The sequence below is a fragment of the Aquarana catesbeiana genome, linkage group LG03, assembly GCF_042186555.1.
Source record: "Aquarana catesbeiana isolate 2022-GZ linkage group LG03, ASM4218655v1, whole genome shotgun sequence".
NCBI lineage: Eukaryota > Metazoa > Chordata > Amphibia > Anura > Ranidae > Aquarana > Aquarana catesbeiana.
The window spans coordinates 10,842,952-10,865,613 of record NC_133326.1 but is presented as its reverse complement, the minus strand read 5'-3'; the positions used below and the strand labels follow the sequence as shown (position 1 = coordinate 10,865,613).

General features: G+C 45.5%; 1 protein-coding gene across 1 annotated transcript in view; it reads right to left on the bottom strand.

The window, feature by feature from the left end:
- The window catches only part of UACA (uveal autoantigen with coiled-coil domains and ankyrin repeats), a gene marked incomplete in the record, with an annotated part of 53,281 nt that extends 31,321 nt beyond the window's left edge, over positions 1–21,960 (bottom strand). The window contains 3 exon segments of the mRNA XM_073618261.1: positions 2,386–2,474; positions 9,122–9,255; positions 21,465–21,960. Of these exon segments, the coding sequence (XP_073474362.1) occupies positions 2,386–2,474; positions 9,122–9,255; positions 21,465–21,500 (259 nt within the window).
- Between the last annotated feature and the right edge of the window lie 702 nt (positions 21,961–22,662).

Below are 22,662 nucleotides of genomic sequence, written 5' to 3'. Positions count from 1 at the left end.
AAACACATGGCAGAGTTTATAGCTGTGTGTGTGTGTGGGAGGTCCCTAAATCCACCAGGCTGACCAGCATGGACATATGACAGCATGCTACCAACAGAATGTAACAGAGCTTGGTCCGCACACTAAAAAAAAAAAAAAGTGTCAGGATGTGTCAGTTTTAATTAGGGAGTCAACCAATTATCGCAACGGCCGATATTCCCATTTTTCAAAGAATCGCATCGGCCAGAAACGTACTGATATTACTTCAAGTTGTTGTTTTAAACACTTTCAAGTGCAGAGGAGGGGTTTGGGATCTTATAGACCCCCGAACCCTCAATAAACAGGACCCGTCAAAGATACAAAAATAATTGTATTATTTTTATTTGCCTTTTTTTTCCCCCCACGAAACTGGAAACTTTACTATAAGGAAAAATGAAACCGTGGAACAAGATACAAAAGATTTCCTGGGGATTTAAAGGAGAAGATCACCTTTTCAAATAGGTTACATGTTCCACCTTCATTTAGGGCAGAACACAGGACCATATCTAACCTGTCTGATGTGGGGGTGCAGTTAAAAAAACGTCAGGAGGCAGAGAATGGGAGGTCAGCAGGGCAATTTACAGGGGGTCAGCTGGGCAGAAGATAGGATTAATATTATACAGGATTTATATAGCGCCAACAGTTTACACAGCGCTTTACAATATAAAAGGGAGACAATACAGTTATAATACAATAAAATACAAGAGGATTAAGAGGGCCCTGCTCAGAGGAGCTTACAATCTAATAGGATCAGCAGTTTGTAGGACAGTGTACCGGGGCTATTAGTTTGTAGGACAGTGTACCGGGGCTATTAGTTTGTAGGACAGTGTACCGGGGCTATTAGTTTGTAGGACAGTGTACCGGGGCTATTAGTTTGTAGGACAGTGTACCGGGGCTATTAGTTTGTAGGACAGTGTACCGGGGCTATTAGTTTGTAGGACAGTGTACCGGGGCTATTAGTCTATAGGACAGCCGGCAGGCGGGACAGGGGTCGCGGCAGGCGGGAAAAGGGACAGGGACAGTGTACCGGGGCTATTAGTTTATAGGGCAGCCAGGACAGGGGTCGCGGCAGGCGGGACAGGGGTCGCGGCAGGCGGGACAGGGGTCGCGGCAGGCGGGACAGGGGTCGCGGCAGGCGGGACAGGGGTCGCGGCAGGCGGGAGGAGGGACAGGGGTCGCGGCAGGCGGGAGGAGGGACAGGGGTCGCGGCAGGCGGGAGGAGGGACAGGGGTCGCGGCAGGCGGGAGGAGGGACAGGGGTCGCGGCAGGCGGGAGGAGGGACAGGGGTCGCGTCAGGCGGGAGGAGGGACAGGGGTCGCGGCAGGCAGGGCACCAGGGTGGATAACAATCGATTAAAAAAAAAAAAAAAAAAAAAGGGTTTTTTTTGTATTTAAATAGGATTTTTTGATTTTTATCAAAATGTATTTTAATAAAATGCTTTCGGAGTAAAAATCTATCTAAAAGATAATTTTCTATTTAAGATATATTAATAATTTAGTTTATTCAACATGAAACGGAGCTTCGTTATGTGTCATGAGGCTTTATATTCTGCAATATTTGCATTTTTGGTAAAATCATTCAATGAATCCAAGCTCTGCAAGCTGAGATAACATGCACTGCATTGATGCATTCACACAATTTCACAGTAAACATGAGATAAAACAAAGGTCAGGGATATTCCTTTATTGTTTTGTAAATCTATGTACACTCCAAACTGTATGATTGAAGAGAAATGCATCTGTACCAGGCTAAGTTTTGGAGGAGGAAGGGCAAGCAGTAAAAAATGAAAGTGGAACCGTCTAAGCAGCTTATAAACCTTGTGTACTTTCTGCACATAGCTTGAAGTGTTTTATTACTCCCTTGAGGAGCAAAAAATGGCAGCAGGCCGTAAAAGAGACCCAGTTTGGGAATACTTTAATGAAGTTCCTACACCTATGTCGCATTTTGCACGCACACCTGCTTTACCCAAAGAGATGCAAGGCCTGGTGGCCCGAATAAAACCACATCATGAGAAGACGTGCTGTGATGAAAGGACCATGTTTGGAGACAGAGACCGGCCCCCAGCCTCCCCGTTTTACTCACCTGACCGCCTTCGAACTCCGGGCGGAGACGCGCTACACCTTTCTGCTCGGGGTTCTCGGCTCTTGATTGGATAGATTGATAGCATGAATGAATGCATGAATGAATAACCGAACTAGTGTATGTGTCCCATCATATGTGGTGTATTCACCAAGTAGTCCTGGCAGTCCATAATTGTTTGGCGAGTCACCGAATCGCATTGAGATCGCAATGATGATTTTAACACCCTTCCCAAACATGCAAAATATCCCTTTAAAAAGAGAAAAGAAAAGAACACAGCCAACGTACCGGCAGCATCAGGAGCGATGAGATCCACTCCATGTAAAAGAATGGAATTGAGACACTCCAGGTGACCCTTAGAAGCAACAACATGGAATCTGAATAATAAAAAAAAAATAAAATAAAAATAAAACAGTGAATTAGTCAGGGCGGTAAAACAACTAATCCCAGGCACCCCTCCTACAACGCCAATCTATACTTCCCAAAATGTAGCAACAATTAAGCTCTTAACATAAACATACACATCCTGCCCAGGTTTATAGGCTGGACTCTCCCCATAGCTTGATGACATATTAATGACTAATGACTCCCGAGTGTCACAAAGCTATCTGAGGAAGCAACGCGATTGACAAACACATGATCTACAAATTTAGTGACAGATAAATAGAAAATTGTTCTATTTGATTTTGTAACTTGGACAGGTAGATGGCTTTTCCCATTCTTTGCAATTCAATCCTATAAAGCGGTGGTCTCCAAACTGCGGCACGGGGGGGGCGGACGCGGCCCTTTGCTTGCATTTTTCCGGCCCTTTGGGTGGCATTTTATTCATGGTCAGCGACGCCAATGATGGGGCGGGATTCCTCCTGCCGACACCAATGATGGGGCGGGATTCCTCCCGCCGACGCCAATGATGGGGATTTTCTCCCACTGACACCTATAATGAGGGATTGTTTACTCCCACTGACGCTGGGACATTTTGTACTCCCAATGGCCACAGTTCAGCCCCCCTGAAGTCTAAAGGACAGTGAACTGGCCCTTTGTTTAGAAAGTTTGGAAACCCCTGCTCTAAAGCAGGGCTCTTCTCACTGATCACCAATGTAAGGAACATTCTTCTCACTGACCACCAATGGAAGGAACATTCTTCTCACTGATCACCAATGGAAGGAACATTCTTCTCACTGATCACCAATGGAAGGAACATTCTTCTCACTGATCACCAATGGAAGGAACATTCTTCTCACTGATCACCAATGGAAGGAACATTCTTCTCACTGATCACCAATGTAAGGAACATTCTTCTCACTGATCACCAATGTAAGGAACATTCTTCTCACTGATCACCAATGTAAGGAACATTCTTCTCACTGATCACCAATGTAAGGAACATTCTTCTCACTGATCACCAATGTAAGGAACATTCTTCTCACTGATCACCAATGTAAGGAACATTCTTCCCACTGATCACCAATGTAAGGAACATTCTTCCCACTGATCACCAATGTAAGGAACATTCTTCCCACTGATCACCAATGTAAGGAACATTCTTCCCACTGATCCCCAATGTAAGGGATATTCTTCCCACTGATCACCAATGTAAGGAACATTCTTCTCACTGATCACCAATGTAAGGAACATTCTTCTCACTGATCACCAATGTAAGGGACATTCTTCTCACTGATCACCAATGTAAGGAACATTCTTCTCACTGATCACCAATGTAAGGAACATTCTTCTCACTGACCACCAATGTAAGGGACATTCTTCTCACTGATCACCAATGTAAGGAACATTCTTCTCACTGATCACCAATGTAAGGAACATTCTTCCCACTGATCCCCAATGTAAGGGATATTCTTCCCACTGATCCCCAATGTAAGGAACATTCTTCTCACTGATCACCAATGTAAGGAACATTCTTCTCACTGATCACCAATGTAAGGAACATTCTTCTCACTGATCACCAATGTAAGGAACATTCTTCCCACTGATCCCCAATGTAAGGGATATTCTTCCCACTGATCACCAATGTAAGGAACATTCTTCTCACTGATCACCAATGTAAGGAACATTCTTCTCACTGATCACCAATGTAAGGAACATTCTTCTCACTGATCACCAATGTAAGGAGCATTCTTCTCACAGATCACCAATGTAAGGAACATTCTTCCCACTGATCACCAATGTAAGGAACATTCTTCTCACTGATCACCAATGTAAGGAACATTCTTCTCACTGATCACCAATGTAAGGGACATTCTTCTCACTGATCACCAATGTAAGGAACATTCTTCTCACTGATCACCAATGTAAGGAACATTCTTCTCACTGATCACCAATGTAAGGAGCATTCTTCTCACAGATCACCAATGTAAGGAACATTCTTCCCACTGATCACCAATGTAAGGAACATTCTTCCCACTGATCACCAATGTAAGGAACATTCTTCTCACTGATCACCAATGTAAGGAACATTCTTCTCACTGATCACCAATGTAAGGGACATTCTTCTCACTGATCACCAATGTAAGGAACATTCTTCTCACTGATCACCAATGTAAGGAACATTCTTCTCACTGATCACCAATGTAAGGAGCATTCTTCTCACAGATCACCAATGTAAGGAACATTCTTCCCACTGATCACCAATGTAAGGAACATTCTTCTCACTGATCACCAATGTAAGGAACATTCTTCTCACTGATCACCAATGTAAGGAACATTCTTCTCACTGATCACCAATGTAAGGAACATTCTTCTCACTGATCACCAATGTAAGGGACATTCTTCTCACTGATCACCAATGTAAGGAACATTCTTCTCACTGATCACCAATGTAAGGAACATTCTTCTCACTGATCACCAATGTAAGGAGCATTCTTCTCACAGATCACCAATGTAAGGAACATTCTTCCCACTGATCACCAATGTAAGGAACATTCTTCTCACTGATCACCAATGTAAGGAACATTCTTCCTACTGATCACCAATGTAAGGAGCATTCTTCTCACTGATCACCAATGTAAGGAGCATTCTTCTCACAGATCACCAATGTAAGGAACATTCTTCTCACTGATCACCAATGTAAGGAACATTCTTCTCACTGATCACCAATGTAAGGAACATTCTTCCTACTGATCACCAATGTAAGGAGCATTCTTCTCAGTGATCACCAATGTAAGGAGCATTCTTCTCACTGATCACCAATGGAAGGGACATTCTTCTCACTGATCACCAATGTAAGGAACATTCTTCTCACTGATCACCAATGTAAGGAACATTCTTCCTACTGATCACCAATGTAAGGAGCATTCTTCTCAGTGATCACCAATGTAAGGAGCATTCTTCTCACTGATCACCAATGGAAGGGACATTCTTCTCACTGATCACCAATGTAAGGAACATTCTTCTCACTGATCACCAATGTAAGGAACATTCTTCCTACTGATCACCAATGTAAGGAGCATTCTTCTCAGTGATCACCAATGTAAGGAGCATTCTTCTCACTGATCACCAATGGAAGGGACATTCTTCTCACTGATCACCAATGTAAGGAACATTCTTCCCACTGATCACCAATGTAAAGGGCATTCTTCCCAAAAGGGACAGCTAAACTTCGGCCGCCCAGCCTTGTATATTTTTTGCAGCATGTAGGGTGTTAAATCCCACCATTTTGCCATCACATGTGTTGGGCGGTTTTAAAGGGGTTAAAACGTCTACAAATGGATTCAATTATTGGAGAGATACGGAGCTTAAACCTTCCCAAGTTTTTCTCAGATCCCCACTTCTCCATAAATGGTCAAGATACGGAGTGCCAAAAAATCACTTAACACAATGAAACCTTGCTAAGCGAGTAGATTCACTGGCAGGAGACAACATTGTAACATACTGAAGCCAAAGAGAAAGATTTAATTAAAGCCGCTATCCATGTGTTTCATTGCATCACAGATGAGACGCCGGGATTCACACCGTACCGCTGAATGGGGACGATGCCAAATATAGCTTCACAGTTTGTTTCTTCTCGGTGTAAATTATGGGGAACATATTTTCACGCTCTCTGTGTTGGCATACTTGTATGTGGGGCTGAGGAAGAGCAGACTCCACAGAATAAAAAAAAATGTAATGGAATATGTCTCATAAAAAAAAAAAATAAAAAGGAAGAGTCAGCTATATGCTAGACACAGTGCACAAAATCGCTTGAAGGCTTTATTTAGACGTGCAGTTGGGGAGGGCGGCAAAAACGCGTGTTTGAGCCACACTTTTGCTGCCTACCAACCGCCCTGCCCCTTATAATACTAAAAAGTCTCGAATTTTTTTTTTTTCATTAAAAATAACAAACATAACAAACATGTCATACTTAAATGCTCTGTAAGACCCCTTTCACACTGGGGCGGTTTTCAGGCACTTTAGCACTGGAAATAGTCTCTGCTAAGCGCCTGAAAAACGCCTCCCATTCATTCCAGTGCGTCTTTTCACACTGGGGCGGTGCGCTTGCGGGGGATGTTCTGCAAAAATGCCGCAAGCATTATCTTTGGGGCCGTTTGGGAGCGCTGTATTTAGTGCTCCCAAAACGCCCCTGCCCATTGGAATGAATGGGCAGCGCATCCGAAGCGCCGCAACACGGGAGTTCTTAACCCCTTCTTTGGGGTTAAAAGCGCCCCGCTAGCGGCCGAAAAGTGCAGCTCAATCAGCGCTAAAGTGCCACTAAAACGAGCGGTGCTTGAACGCCAACGTGGCCCAGAGTGTGAAAGTGGTCTAATGGTTTTGCAGAGAGCAGCCCAGATCCGCCTCGTTTCTCCGGTCCCTCTTTGGTGCTCCTGTCCCCTCCCTCCTGTTGAGTGCCCCCACAACACACAGCTTTGATATGGGGGGCACCCGAGCCGAGCCGCAGCTCTGTGTCTATTCAGACACTGAGCCGGGGGACCGCTCTCACCCCCTTTCTCTCCTCATTGGCTCACTGACTTTGATTGACAGCAGCGGGAGCCAATGGCACTGCACTGCTCGTCTCAGCCAATGAGAAGGGAGAGTCCAGGACAGCTGAGCCTCTCCTGCAACATCTCTGGATTTAGATGGACCTCAGGTAAGTATTGGGGGGGGGGGGCTGCACACAGAAGGCTTTTTTATCTTCATGCATTAGAATGCACCTTCTGCCTTTACAACCAATTTAAACCGCTTGCCAACCAGCCGCCATTTTACTGTGGCAGGTCAGCACAATCCTGCGAATCGTCATAGCTATATGCCGGCTAGCGGGATCGGGATAGCAGGCGCGCGCACGCTGCACTGTGGGGGTGCCGACGCCCGTGGCCAACAGTCGCGATGACCGCCGGCCACGAGAGATCGCGAGCACGAGGGACAGACTCATGCTCGCTATAACTATAATAGTTGCTATAACTTTTGTGCAAACCAATCAATATGCGCTTATTGCGATTTTTTTTACCAAAAATATGTAGAAGAATACACATTGGCCTAAACTGAGGAAAAAAAATTGCGTTTTTTTTTTTTTTTTTAAATGGGGATATTTATTACAGCAAAAAAAAAAAAAAAAAAGTGTTTTTTTTTCAACAGTCGTTTTTTTTTTTGTTTATAGCGCAAAAAATAAAAACCGCAGAGGCGATCAAATACCACCAAAAGAAAGAAGAGGATGAAGAAGAAGTTGAAGAGAAGAGCGGGAGCCTCCCCCCCATGCCATGGGTGCGGAGCGGCCCGAGGAGAATAAGATAGAAGACGCCGCGGATGAGATGCTGGACGAGAACGCCGGAGGAAGAACCAGAAGAGCCAGAAGAACCAGAAGAAGATGAAGGAATATAGAAGAAAGAAGAAGCATTTAAATAAAGGAATTGTCAAAAACTGTCTCTTGTCATTTTTAACATTTTTGACAGTTTTTTAGTGAAATGGTAGGGGTAAGTACCCCCTTACCATTTCACACAGGGGGGGGGGGCGGGATCTGGGGTCCCCTTGTTAAAGGGGGCTTCCAGATTCCGATAAGCCCCCCGCCCGCAGACCCCCACAACCACCGGCCAGGGTTGTGGGGATGAGGCCCTTGTCCTCATCAACATGGGGACAAGGTGTTTTGGGGGGCTACCCCAAAGCACCCTCCCAATGTTGAGGGCATGTGGCCTGGTATGGTTCAGGAGGGGGGGGGCCGCACTCTCGTCCCCCCCCTCTTTTCCTGTGGCCTGCCAGGTTGCGTGCTCGGATAAGGGTCTGGTATTGATTTTTGGGGGGACCCCACGCCGGTTTTTTTTTTTTTGGTGCGGGGTTCCCCTTAAAATCCATACCAGACCTGAAGGGTCTGGTATGGAATTTAGGGGGAACCCCACGTCATTTTTTGAAAAAATTTTGGCCGGGGTTCCCCTTAATATCCACACCAGACCTGAAGGGCCTGGTATGGAATTTAGGGGGACTCCCACGTCATTTTTTTTTTTAAATTTTGGTTCGGGGTTTCCCTGTGTGGAATTCCCATGCCGTTTTTATCAATGAACTTCTATGTGTATTGTCGGCAATGCAATAGCCGCGGGTAGTTTTAAATGGGTTTTTTCCTTCCAAATGTCATTTTACTGTCAGACTGTTCTAAACACGGGAAACATGCGCCCATTTACAGGCATACTAAAGACACCCCCCAGCTACGAAATTTAAAGGAATATTACACTTTTATTGTTTGACTTTAAGCATTATTAAAATCACTGCTCCTGAAAAAACGGCCGTTTTTAAAACTTTTTTTTGCATTGATCCATGTCCCCTGGGGCAGGACCCGGGTCCCCAAACACTTTTTATGACAATAACTTGCATATAAGCCTTTAAAATTAGCACTTGATTATTCATGTTCGTGTCCCATAGACTTTAACGGTGTTCGAGCGAACTTTTTTCCTGTTCGCATGTTCTGGTGCGAACCGAACAGGGGGGTGTTCGGCTCATCCCTACTCACAATATGGTCAAAAAAAAAACTGAAGGAGGAGGAGAAGGGAAGAAGAAATTAGTACCACCCCCCTCCAGGTCCTGTACACTATGTAGATTGTACGGCACTTACGCTGAGCGCCCCTCTAGGTCCAACTTGCTGGGGTTCACTCCCTTCTTGGAGAGCGTGGAGGAAATCTTCTCTGCATCTCCCCTCTCTGCCGCTTTCATTAACCGGTCATCATATTTGTTCCAATCAGCGGTTTGCTGAAAGAAAAAAAAAATACCATGACGACAAAGTACTGTAAATTGAGTATAATACTACAACTAAAATATTCTTCAACAATAAAAGCTAAAGATACCTGCAGCTTATATACCCGCAGCTGTCTACCAACCAACCAAAAGAAAAATGGCAACTACTACAAAAGACGGAATGGTTGTAGTGGACTAATGTGTATTTGAAAAATACCTGGGAAAAAAAAAAAAAAAAAAAAAAAAAAATCGCAGAAGCGCCAAACAGACTTTCTGAGGCACTTTATAAAATGCACGCAGTTACATCCCAGCACTGGGAATTTAAAGAAGCACCTTCTCTAGTAGAGTGGAGGAAGGGTCTTCAAGGACCCATTCACATTTAGCTATTTGGGGTCGCGGAATTGTCGCAATTCTGTCCGCGGTTCCAAAAATCGCACTGCAATACTGGCAAAAACCCCAGCATGCCTGTTCAGGTTCCATTCATTTTTCAAATGGCGCCCAAAACGCAGTTTTTGCCACGATTGCAGCACAGAAAAAAAAAAAAAAATCACACATGAAAATCGTGGCAAAAACTGCATCGCTTGTCGCCCCCAAAAAAGGAGCAGAAGCTTCTTTTGGGGTGACAAGCTTCATGCAGCAACACCACAGCCAACAGCATAAAGGATTAACCCCTCCACGCGGTCTACCACTGGCACTTTAAGAAGGTTTGGCATTCCGAGCTTATGACCATGTGATCGCCTTGATTGGCCGTCGCATGATTGTGAAACTCCCGATCGTAAGAAGCGATTGGGAGCTTTTCGCAAGCTGCCGGTCACTGTGCTAGGAGCGCGCAGGGCATGCGCGCTCTCTGCACAGCTCTATCGGTGCTAATGCGCGCAAATATGCGTCCCCCTCGGCGCCAAGGCAGTTAAAATGATTAAAGCTCTTTTGGCCGTACTTCTCCTATGGATCATAGGAGCACACACACATATATATATATATATATATATACATATATATATACACATATACACACACACACACACACACACACACACACAAAAAATTAAAATAAAAAATACAAAAAGCAAAAACCACAGAGCATTAATGTGTACTTTGCTTTAGTGTTTTTTTTTTTTTTGTTTGTTTTTTTACGCCCAGCAACACATAAGGCCCGGTTTACACTGCTGCGCCAGCAAAGTCGTACAAATTAGATGCTATTTAGAAGCCTGTAAAAGGGCTGAAATCGCACCCAAGTCAGACCAAAGTAGTGCAGGAACCTTTTCTAAAGTCGGAGCGACTTGTGCAGTATCAGTTCAGACGGCTCTCCTAAGGAAACAAGTTGACAGTTCATGTAGCTTAGGGTCTCACAAGCCGGATCCCATGTCGCAATAGTGTGGCCCCTGAGCCCAATGCTGTTGAAAGGTCTTCCTGTACTCCCTGTATATGCAGGCTGTGGCAGGACAAGGGTGCATGGTGGTCAGAATGTGACTGCCATTGGATATCTATGGAGGGACTGAGGTCTGATCTGCCCTGACTTTGTTTTCTGGGGATAGGTGCTTGTTTCTCCTAGGTAGGTGCAAGGATAGTTGGATAACTGTAAAAGTTGTGTTTTTGATATGCAAATTTAGTTACCATACTGTAGGCAGTGTGGCTACAATTGTTTGACAGGCAAAAAGCGTATTCTGCTCACCTTACATCAGTGAAGCTGCAATCTGCTAGTTAGGTCTGCTCCGTGTGTTCAGCTGCTGCCAGTCTGGCCTATAGCTTCCCTCTATATCCAGGAGACTGGAGAAGTTTCTGGATAGTAGGTGTGAAGCTATGCAGATGGCAGCATGAATAGTTATGCAGCCCCGGCCTATCTCAGAGAGACAGGATATGAAGGGGGCTGGAAGACTATTTATTCTGTGAGTACACTGAGGTTTATTTAAAAAAGATGGAGAGTCGTGCTCTCTTCTGCATAGAAACCAATCAGCTTCCAGGTTTTATTGACCAAGCTTAATTGAACAAGCTGAGGGTAGAAGCTGATCGGTTTCTATGCAGAAGTGAGCCTGATTTTGCACTCTCCAGCTTTCGTAAACAAACCCCATTGGAGTTCTGGATCTTGTCCCAGAGTGGAGAAGTCTAGCCTGAGCGGGGAGGGGCACGCTGCCCTCCCAGGAATAAGTTACTGAAGAAGGCCTCAGGTGGGTGACCTGAGGGGAGGAATTCAGAGACCCGAAGAAGCCGTCTGAGGGGAGCTGTCCACCACAGATTGATCTAGTATCATTGGAGGGCATCGTGTGGAAGATCCATCCATCTGTCCTTGGGCCGTGTGAGAAGAGACAATGCTTGATCTTGGGGACCTTGTGCTCTATCTACCCCTCTGGTGCCTAGTATAGTCAGCTGTAGGTCCATTTAACCACTTGCCGACCAGCCGCCGTCATTATACTGCGGCAGGTTGGCTCCCCTGAGCGATTCGCCGTAGGTGTACGTCGGCCACTTTAAGAGCAATGGGGGGGGCGAGTGATAGGGGGCGCGCAATGTCTGCTGGCAACCCGCGATCGCTCTTCAGAGAGCCAGAACAGGGATCTGTCAATGTAAACAGACAGATCCCCGGTTCTGACAGGGGAGTGGAGAGAGATAGTCTGTTCCTAGTGATCAGGAACAGCGATCTCTCTCCTCCTCCAGTCAGTCCCCTCCCCCCACAGTTAGAAACACCTCCCTAGGGAACACTTAACCCCTTGATCGCCTAGTGTTAACCCCTTCCTTGCCAGTGACATTTATACAGTAATCAGTGGCTATTTTTCGCTCTGATCGCTGTATAAATGTCACTGGTCCCAAAAAAGCATCAAAAGTATCCGATCTGCTGCAGATCTCCGCCATTACTAGTAAAAAATAAAATAAAAAATGCCATAAATCATTTTTTTCCCAAAATTTAAATTTTTTTATTGTTTATGGCGCAAAAAAATACAAGCCGCAGAGGCGATCAAATACAACCAAAAGAAAGCTCTATTTGTGGGGACAGGGTCACACGACCGCGCAATTGTTAGGTAAATCAATGCAGTGCGTATCTCAAAAAATGGCCTGGTCATTAAGGGGGCAAATCCTTCCGGTCCTTAAGTGGTTCAAAAGGGGACACCGGCTGGTGGTCTTGAAGAGCTCTGTACAGAAATATTGTCCACCAAAGAGGAGGAACTTCGCTCTACTTGTTCTACTACTTAAAACTGGAAGGAAGATTAGGTCCTCAGTGTATATAGTTCTCATTCTTGCAGTATGCCACCACTCATCCCTTATCCAAGTTCTCCAAAAGTAAAAACAACATCCCCATGGCTGGTTTTTGGAGAAGAGTTGAATGAGCCTGTTGTATGCCTGGCTGTGGGGCTGAAGTCTGGGAAGCCCTGAACAGTAATCTTGCAGCTCCTACAGGGAGTAGCGCTACACTTAAATGGGTTGTAAAGGCAGAAGGTGCATTCTACGCATTAAGATAAAAAGCCTTCTGTTGACAGCAGGCCGCCCCCCCCCCCCCCCCAACACTTACCTGGGGTCCCGTGATGTCCATGAAGGTCTCAGCTGTCCGAGATTTTTCTCCATCCCGATTGGCTGAGACACAGCAAGCGGCGCCATTGGCTCCCATTGTTGTCAAAGTCAGCTAGCCAATCAAGAGACGGGTCGGGGCTCCGTGTCTGAATGTGACTCGGCTCGGGTGTTCCCATAGAAAGCTGCTTGCTATTGGAAGGGGTTTGGGGGGGGGGGGGGGATGAACAGGACGGAGGGGGCCAGGATCACAGAAGAGGGACCCAAGAAGAGGAGGATCTGGGCTGCTCTGTGCAAATCCACTGCAACAAAGCAGGTAAGTATAACATGTTTATTATTTTTATGGGGAAAAGAAGAGACCAGATGAACGGTCACTGTAATGATTAATGAATGACAAACCTTCTCCATCCCATGACTGGAAACAATCACATTGTTGTGCAACATCCCAGTGCACATTTCAAGAATTATGATGAAAGAAAGGAGCCTTTTGTGATCTTTTCTTCAGAAGTTATGATTTATAGAACCCCCCCCATTATAGGGTATCTGAATGTGCACATTACAACATACTCAGCAATGCCGATCTACCCAGAGTTGAAGCATCAGACCTTGTGTTGGTGAACGAGCGTTCCCACTCGTGAGCTTTAAACCGCAATTTACACACAATAATGAATGTCATTCACTTCAATGGGCTGCCCTAGGCATGTTTCACGTCAAAAAAAAAAAAAAAGGAAAGCCCCTGCTCCTTTTTGGGTGACAAGCTTGATGTGCGTTTTCCGCATGACAGAATCGTACCGCGTCTGGGCTGCCAAAACGCGCATTGAGCATTCCCGTGATTTGGAATCCCAGAGACTCTGCCTGCAATTTCAAATGCCTTATGTGAAAGGGGTCCCGTAGTTCTTTTGGTTTACTCCTTCCCACCTGGCATTCCTCTAATAGGGTCTGTACACCCCGAGGGGGAGGAAAGGATGGGCAATCATGTCACCGCTGTCACATGAACAGAGGCCGGACCCACCGGCTACCAATCTTTAGCCCAGACCAACAGCCAGTCCCACCAGCAACCAATCTTCAGTCCAGACCGACAGCCAGTCCCATCAGCAACCAATCTTTAGTCCAGACCGACAGCCAGTCCCACCGGCAACCAATCTTCAGTCCAGACCGACAGCCAGTCCCACCAGCAACCAATCTTTAGTCCAGACCGACAGCCAGTCCCACCAGCAACCAATCTTCAGTCCAGAGTGACAGCCAGTCCCACCAGCAACCAATCTTCAGTCCAGACCGACAGCCAGTCCCATCAGCAACCAATCTTTAGTCCAGACCGACAGCCAGTCCCACCGGCAACCAATCTTCAGTCCAGACCGACAGCCAGTCCCACCAGCAACCAATCTTTAGTCCAGACCGACAGCCAGTCCCACCAGCAACCAATCTTCAGTCCAGAGTGACAGCCAGTCCCACCAGCAACCAATCTTCAGTCCAGACCGACAGCCAGTCCCACCAGCAACCAATCTTCAGTCCAGACCGACAGCCAGTCCCACCAGCAACCAATCTTCAGTCCAGACCGACAGCCAGTCCCACCGGCAACCAATCTTTAGTCCAGACCGACAGCCAGTCCCATCAGCAACCAATCTTCAGTCCAGACCGACAGCCAGTCCCATCAGCAACCAATCTTCAGTCCAGACCGACAGCCAGTCCCACCAGCAACCAATCTTCAGTCCAGAGTGACAGCCAGTCCCACCGGCAACCAATCTTTAGTCCAGACCGACAGCCAGTCCCACCGGCAACCAATCTTTAGTCCAGACCGACAGCCAGTCCCACTGACTACAAATCTTTTAGTCAGGACCATGAGCTTGCCTTGATTTTTATTTTATTTTCTTCCTCCTCTCATTGATTACAAGTACATCATTTTAAGCAGCAGTTCCCCCCTCATCTCCAATATTTTTGATGTCGTGTTTTTTTTTTTGAGGGGGGAAGAGTGCCTGATTGTGACAGGTACCCGGTCCAACTTCTGCTCAGATCACCGCAGCGAACTGAGCGGAAGTTCGGACCCCCTCCTTCCCCCCAGCAGCCTCTTGCAATATATGCTACAAATCCCAAGAGGCTGCGGGACCAATCATGGAGCGCAGCGCATGTGCAGTTAGCTGTGAAGCTGCAAGAAGTTCCTGGATCCCGGGACAGGTAAGTGGATTTTTTTTAGGGCTGGGACATCGCTGGATCCCGGCACAGGTAAATGGGCGTTTTTTTTTGTTTTTTCAAATATAATATTTAGTGAAACCCACAACGAGCGAAAGCAGGCCATTACATCCACTTGTGAAGACATTGAAAACATCAGACATATAACTTACAAGCATGTCAGAGAGCAGTCTTGAAAGTATATAGGTTACCATCAAAAATGTCAACACAGAATAACAATACTAAAAAAAAAAAAAATATATATCGGAAAAAGCAGGAGACAATCTATCCCTGTCTACTGGCGATCGGTTGTCCTAAATGATGAAGAATGGACTAGTGGGTGTTTTTTTTTTAGGACAAGGATACCGTTGCATCCCAGGACAGGTGAGTGGATTTTTTTTTAGGGTGAGGACATCGTTGGATTTCGAGACGGGTAAGTGTTTGTTTTTTTAGGGTGAGGACATCGCTGGATCCTGATACAGGTAAGTGGGTGTTTTTTAGGACAAGGACATCGCTGGATCCTGGGACAGGCGAGTGTGTGTTTTTTTTTTTAAAAGTCAGCAGTTACAGGATTTGTAGGATCATGAAGGGGGGTAAATCTTCCGGAAGTCAAGTGGTTAAGCCAGTTGTACGCTTACACATTTCCTGAAGAGCGAGTTGTTTTCCCCCGTGGTACAATCATCAATGAAGTAATCCCAGCTTACCGCACATGAAAAAAAAGAAAGCAGAGTACACAAGAGCATTTTGGTTGAATATCAATGAATGTGACCCATAGGGACTAATGTTAAATGGACTATAGAGCATTTCCGCAAACGCACTGCAAAACGCAATCGGTGTGAACCTAGCCTTATCGAATAATCTGAAATGGGGTGCAGAAAACTAACATAAGAAATAGACGCACAAGTGAAATCTGTTACGATCCATACACGTGAAATAAAGCCAGGGACGGGTCCTATAAATAGACACAGGTAAATGGTTATTCATTGAAATTTTTTTTTTTTTTTTAAAAAGGCGGACACAAGTTCTTTCTCCCCTAGTTCTGTTGCCTATAGCAACCAACCGGCTTATCTCTTTCACTCCCCTCTCCAATTTCAAAGCTGATTGGCAGCACTCCAGTTGAGACAAAGTTTGTCTCCAGCTCTTTATAATCCAAACCCAAGATGCTGGCCGGGGCTGAGACTCCGCATGCAGATACAGCAAAGTCCCATACCGTCACAGCATATATTAAAAACAAAATAGCCAAGGGGTACAACATTTTTAAAAATCTATCCAAGCTGCTTGCCAGGACTAAGGATTTGTTTACGCTATAAAAAGGCTTTTAAATGCCCACGCCTTTTTTTTGCACATCGCGTTTTAGCCCCTAGTTCACACTGGTAGGACTTGGCAATGCGACACATTGGGGGTTGATTTACTAAAAAAAAAAAAAAAAAAAAAATTGGAGTGCGCAAAATCTGGTGCAGCTCTGCATAGTAACCAATCAGCTTCCAGGTATTATTGTCAAAGTTTAATTGTACAAGCCGATGTTAGAAGCCAATTGGTTACTATGCACAGCCGCACCAGACTATGAGCGCTCCAGTTTTAGGCCCAATTCACACCTATGGCATTTTTTTAGTGCATTTTGCAGATTTGCACTACAGTCCATTTAAAACATGGCTTCCTATGCAACACGTTCTGTAGTGCAAATCTGCAAAATACAAAATAAAAAAAAAAAAAAAGGAGCACTAAAAATGCATAGATGTGAATCAGATCAGGCTTTAGGCCAGTTTATATATATATATATATATATATATATATATATATATATATATATATATATATATATATATATATATATATATATATATATATATATATATATATATATACACACACATACATACATACATACACATATACACACATACATACATTCACACACATTATATATATAAATTTGTATTCATTTCCAAACAATACAAGAGGAAAGATCAAGTAAATACAGAAAGTACGTAATACATGTATTTACTAATATGTCTTTGAAACAAGGGCAAAGTTATCAAAAACCCTCTATAGACAAAACATATACGACACAGGAGTCTTAGCAAAAGCAACGTCTAGATCAGACCCCCCCCCCCCCCCCCAACACGGGCGCGGAAGGACAGGGGGAAGCAGACACAAACAATACACGCGTTTCATCAATGTCCACATATCTGAATATACCCTTAGTGGAAATAGGACTTGCACGGTATCGGTGCTCCATTAAATAACCTCATGCTCTGCAGAACAGCAAAGAGCCGTAAAAAGACACAAAAAAAAAAAAAAAATTATATAAAAAAAAACAAAACAAATCAAGCACAGAAATAGAAAACAGGGTGGATATCCCACAACCAATGGTGTGGGGTGGGGTGTGGTGGTGGTGGGGGGGGCGAAGCGCAGTGTAGAGCATCCTAATGATAGTGAGCTTACGGGTACAATGGCAGGGGTCTCAGCGAGGGGGGCATCGATAGTTTCAAGAAACTATTAGATAAGCACCTGAACGACCGCAACATACAGGGATATACAATGTAATACTGACATAATCGCACACATAGGTTGGACTTGATGGACTTGTGTCTTTTTTCGACCTCACCTACTATGTAATGCTTAATCTGTGGGAAGCTCTAGGGAATACATCATCCAACCGGACCAAAATGTCCTTGAATTTGTCATATTGGTCCCTGGTTATCCAGCGTTCTCTGCCTCCATGGTAGCTTCCACCTCCTTCCAATCTAGAAGGGAGGGACAGGTGGATGGTTTCCAAAAACGGAGGATCAAGGATTTGGCAGCATTGAGTAAATGAGATGTAACACTCCATTTGTATAACCTTAGGGGAGGATGGCACTCCGTGGAAAAGAAAGTGTAATGGGGAGTACTCTATGGGTCTTTTTTTTTTGCAATCCACTGGGTTATGGCCTCCCAAAAAAGGTCCTAATTTTGGGGTAGGTCCACCAAAAGGTGAAGGAATGTTCCCCGCTGACCCCTCCAACACCAATCATCCGCTGTCGGAAACATTTATACTAATCGGGATGGGGTTCAATACCATCTGGAGATAAATTTATATGGAGGATTCTTGGGTTCGAGGGCTGACCGAAGAGGAACGTAGAGGTAAGTTTAAAAATTCTCTGAACCCGGGAGGGAGTAAACTCCTGAACCCAATTGCCTCTTCCATTCCCTAATAAAATATGATATGGGACCCCCATGCCCTGCAAACCCAGCACAAAGCGGTACATTTTAACCAGTGAGTGAGTAGGTTCTAGGAGATTCACACACAGGGGATTCAAAGACGGTAAGGGTATCTAGGGATCGCAACGGAGGTCGGAGTTTATGGAGGAAGCTAGCCATCTGGAGATATCTCCGGGCTACAAATGGAAGAGCTCCAAAAGATGACAGTAGGGTGGCCAGAGGAGCAAGTTTTGCACAACCTTCCTATCAGAGCCCCAATTTCCAAAGAAGCCCCACTCTTCCCCCAAGGTGGGAATCAGGGAAACCCCCCCTAGGGGAGCTGGGGGGGGGGTGTCTGGGGGGGCATATTGACCCGTCTCAATCAGTCGGTCCCAAATAGCTAGGGTAGATCATGTCAAAGGGGGAAGTCCAGTCAGATAAACCCCTGGAATCAGCGGGGTTTCATGGAGCCCATGCTAGATTCCTACCCGCCACGGTCTTCTCCAGTGGAACCCGGAGCTTGTTTGCAGGGTCACGATGCCATTTCAGGATTCGTACAAGTGACATGGCTTTATAATACAGGGTCAAGTCTGGGAGACCGACCCTTTAGAGCTGCGTAAATGATCATGGGCCAGTCTGGGACGCTTATCCTGCCAAACGAATGGCAAGATAATGCAGTTTGGATGATGCAATTTAAAATAAATAAATAAATAAATTTGTGGGAGAGAAATCGGTAGAGTATGTTTGAAGTAAATTATCCTGGGTGGGATAGTCATCTTAAAAGGCACTAACCCTTCCACGAACCACGTAAGCGGTAGACTATTCCAAGATTTAAAAGGTCTTTCGCGATCCCTGTCATTCATTTACCGAAATTAAGAGCATATAAAAGCGTCGGGTCGGAGGAGATCTGAGTCCCCAAGTACCGTAGGGAACCTTTATGCCATATAAGAAAAAAAAAAAAAAAGAGAAGGACTACTGTAAGGAGGAAGCCATAACAGGGAGGACATGATTAGGCAGGAGTACCGATTTCCCGAAATAAATGTTGAAGTTTGAGAGATGCCCAAAACTTCCATAACTCATTTATTAATACTGGTAGGGCAATATGTGGGGTTCGAGAGGTAGACGCTAAATTCGCATCACATTCGGACCAAAATCGCGCGCAGGACCCTTTTTTTTTTGTCCACACCAGAATCGGATGCCTGCGACCCAATTCCTGTCCAAAATTCACAGTTCGCACTGCGATATGCGAACCGATCTAGGGGCGTCGTTAACTTTCTATTGACACCCGCAGCGGTTCGCCGAGGGCAGTGTGAACCGCCTGCGAGTTCTATGCGATGTGGGAACCGGCGCTGGAATCGTGCTGGTTTTCCCGCATCGCGCTGCTGTTGACCAGCACTCACGCTTCAGCTTGTATAAGAGCGGATGGAAGAGCAAGCTTTGATAAAGCATTTGCAGAACTTTTAGCAAGCTTTGCTGAAGCTTTTAAAAAAAGTACCATTCAGCTCCAGCTTGCAAAAATGTTGATCACAGATCCTAATACAGGGCGATGGCCGCTTTAAAACAAGCTTCAGCACTTTTCGAAGCTTGCTGTTGAAAGCCTGCTAGCAGCTTGCCTAAAGTGACAACCAGCATTCCCATTAGGATCTGTGTGAAACGCGTTAACATTTGCATTTGTCATCTCGAGTCCCGGGTCTGTGGTGTATATTTCACCTGGATTTTATCAATAAAGTTTGCATTTTACCCCAAGGACTGGAGTGCGGTCAACACCCCCCCCCCCTTTTCTTTGCATGCACTTGGATTCCTCAGTTCACAGACTGAACCGGCACCCTCTCCCCTCAGAGCGGGGGGGATGATATAAAAGGGGGGGTCTTACCTGGGGCGGTATCTGCCTGTGCACTTTCAAACTGCATGGTACTATTCGTTTGGTGGGCGCAAACATGTGCACATTTGCTAGATGTCCTTGGGGGGGGTTTGGGGGGTGCAATAAGAACTAACAAGTCTACAAAAAGGCAGCATGTTCCAGTGCGGAGCGGGAAATCAGGCGATTTTTGCACACATTCCCGCACTGCACTTTGTGCGAACAAGTCAAGAGACTCAGCATGCAGATACAGCAAGGGTTGATATAGATAGAGAATATTAGAGATATCCATCTCTCTAGCTCTATATAGATAGATACATATCTATCTATAGCAGCATAAACTGAATGCTACAAAATAGCCAAGGGGTACCTAATACTAAGGCTGGGCTCACACTAGGGCTGCAACTTTTCATAATTGATTAGTTCGCAGATTATGGTTTCAATTAAATCGGATAAAATCATTAAAAAAACGTAATATGCTATTTTTTTCATTTATCTAAAGTAAAGATGAAAATTATGGGGCACTATGCCTCCTATGAACACCAATGGTGGGGGCACTATTCCTCCCGGGAACACCAATGACGGGGCACTATTATTCCTCCCGGGAACACCAATGACGGGGCACTATTCCTCCCGGGAACACCAATGACGGGGCACTACTCCTCCCGGGAACACCAATGACGGGGCACTACTCCTCCCGGGAACACCAATGAAGGGGCACTACTCCTCCAGGGAACACCAATGACGGGGCACTACTCCTCCCGGGAACACCAATGACGGGGCACTACTCCTCCCGGGAACACCAATGACGGGGCACTACTTCTCCCGGGAACACCAATGACGGGGCACTACTCCTCCCGGGAACACCAATGACGGGGCACTACTCCTCCCGGGAACACCAATGACGGGGCACTACTCCTCCCGGGAACACCAATGACGGGGCACTATTCCTCCCGGGAACACCAATGACGGGGCACTATTCCTCCCGGGAACACCAATGACGGGGCACTATTCCTCCCGGGAACACCAATGACGGGGCACTATTACTATGGTTAATCGTTTCAGCCCTAGTTCACACCATTGCGAATTGGATTGCGGAATCCACCGCATCCAATTCGCAATGGCAGCATGACCGTCTGTCTATGGAGCCGGTTCACATATCTCCGCAGCAGGTGCGGTGCGTCTTTTGGTCCATTTCAGAATTCGGGCTAAATCAGACGCGAAACTGTGAACCAGGACGCACCGGACCCCCTGCTGTGAGCCCAGCCTTAAAAATAAAAAAACAAAAAAAAAAGCAAAAAAACAAAAAACAAAAACACAAACAAAAACACAAACAAAAAACACAAACAAAAAACACAAACAAAAAACACAAACAAAAAAACAAACAAAAAAACAAACAAAAAAACAAACAAAAAAACAGTACTTGAAGCAATTGTATAGACCTAGCACTGAATTTCTGAAATCACAAAAGACACAATAATCAGGAAGAGGAGGACAGTACCAGATCCGCTCCCACAGGACTCACTTTGTGTTTAGAAGAACAGGTGAACCAGGGTGTCATCCTGGCCCCGTCCTGGGTTCCGGTCACAGACACCTTGTGATTGGGAGCCCCCCTTCACTGGAATACAAGACTCTCAGAATACGCCTACGCCAGCCGCCATCTCCCCCGAAGAGTGGTGCCCCATCGCCTGCCCCAGCACAGGGCAGTACCGGCAGTCATCTTCAGGTCATCGCCGTCCCCTCCATCCACTTCTTCTTTTGTGATGCCGGATTCCCTCCTCTACCTTCTTCTCAGCTCCTCACACAACTAGTGACTTCTCCCAAAATGCTCTCCTTGTGAACACAGCGGAGCCTCCCTGGCTCTGGCCCAGGGGGAGGGCTGTTGCTGTTGCTGCTTCTGCTCTATTTTTTGCTCCAGGAGGAGGTTAAACAGCTGAGATAGTGAGGAGGATCTGCACACACATGCCCTGCATTCCCATGTACTGAGCCATCCGGCCAGCCTCATAACTCAGGGCAGGGAGCATTAGAATAACAATGACACCGGCCCTCCTAATTCTCCTGTCACTGGAGACTCCGCTACTTCCTCCTCTAATATCTGATCAGGAAAAAAAAAAAAAAAAAAAAAATCGTACTTCTCGGAAAATTATGTTCTTGGAAAAAAGACGGAGGGGGCTTTTTTTTTTTTTGTTTTTTTTTTAGGATGTAAACTCCCCCACAAAGCCGTACTGAATAATCTTCATGTGACTTTCAAAAGAGATGTGTATGGATATAATTCTGATAAATGAGTTCAGATTTCAATCTTATACGGGGGGGCGCAAAGAAAAAAAAAAAATCAGTTTGCAGTAATGCATCTTTATTGAGTTATTATATAATGACACGATTGCTGTTCCATATTGTCTTTACGATTTCTCAGAAAGATTTGTTTTCAATACCCCCCCCCCCCCCCCAATCTTTACAGAGTATAGTCCGCATTTCTGCTGAACAAAATTTGAGATAAAATAATTCAGCCACACAATTCTGTCAGTAGAAGAGAACAAGAAGACCTGGACAGCCGCACACCCGAATGGATAAATCCGTCTTTTATTCAAAATGCAGGATCATGGGGTACACAAAACACGAGTGCGGGGGTGGTACAAGAATAGCTGACGCGTTTCGCACTTACACCAAGTGCTTACTCATCATTACCCATGATCCTGTAAATTTGCATAAAAGACGGATTTATC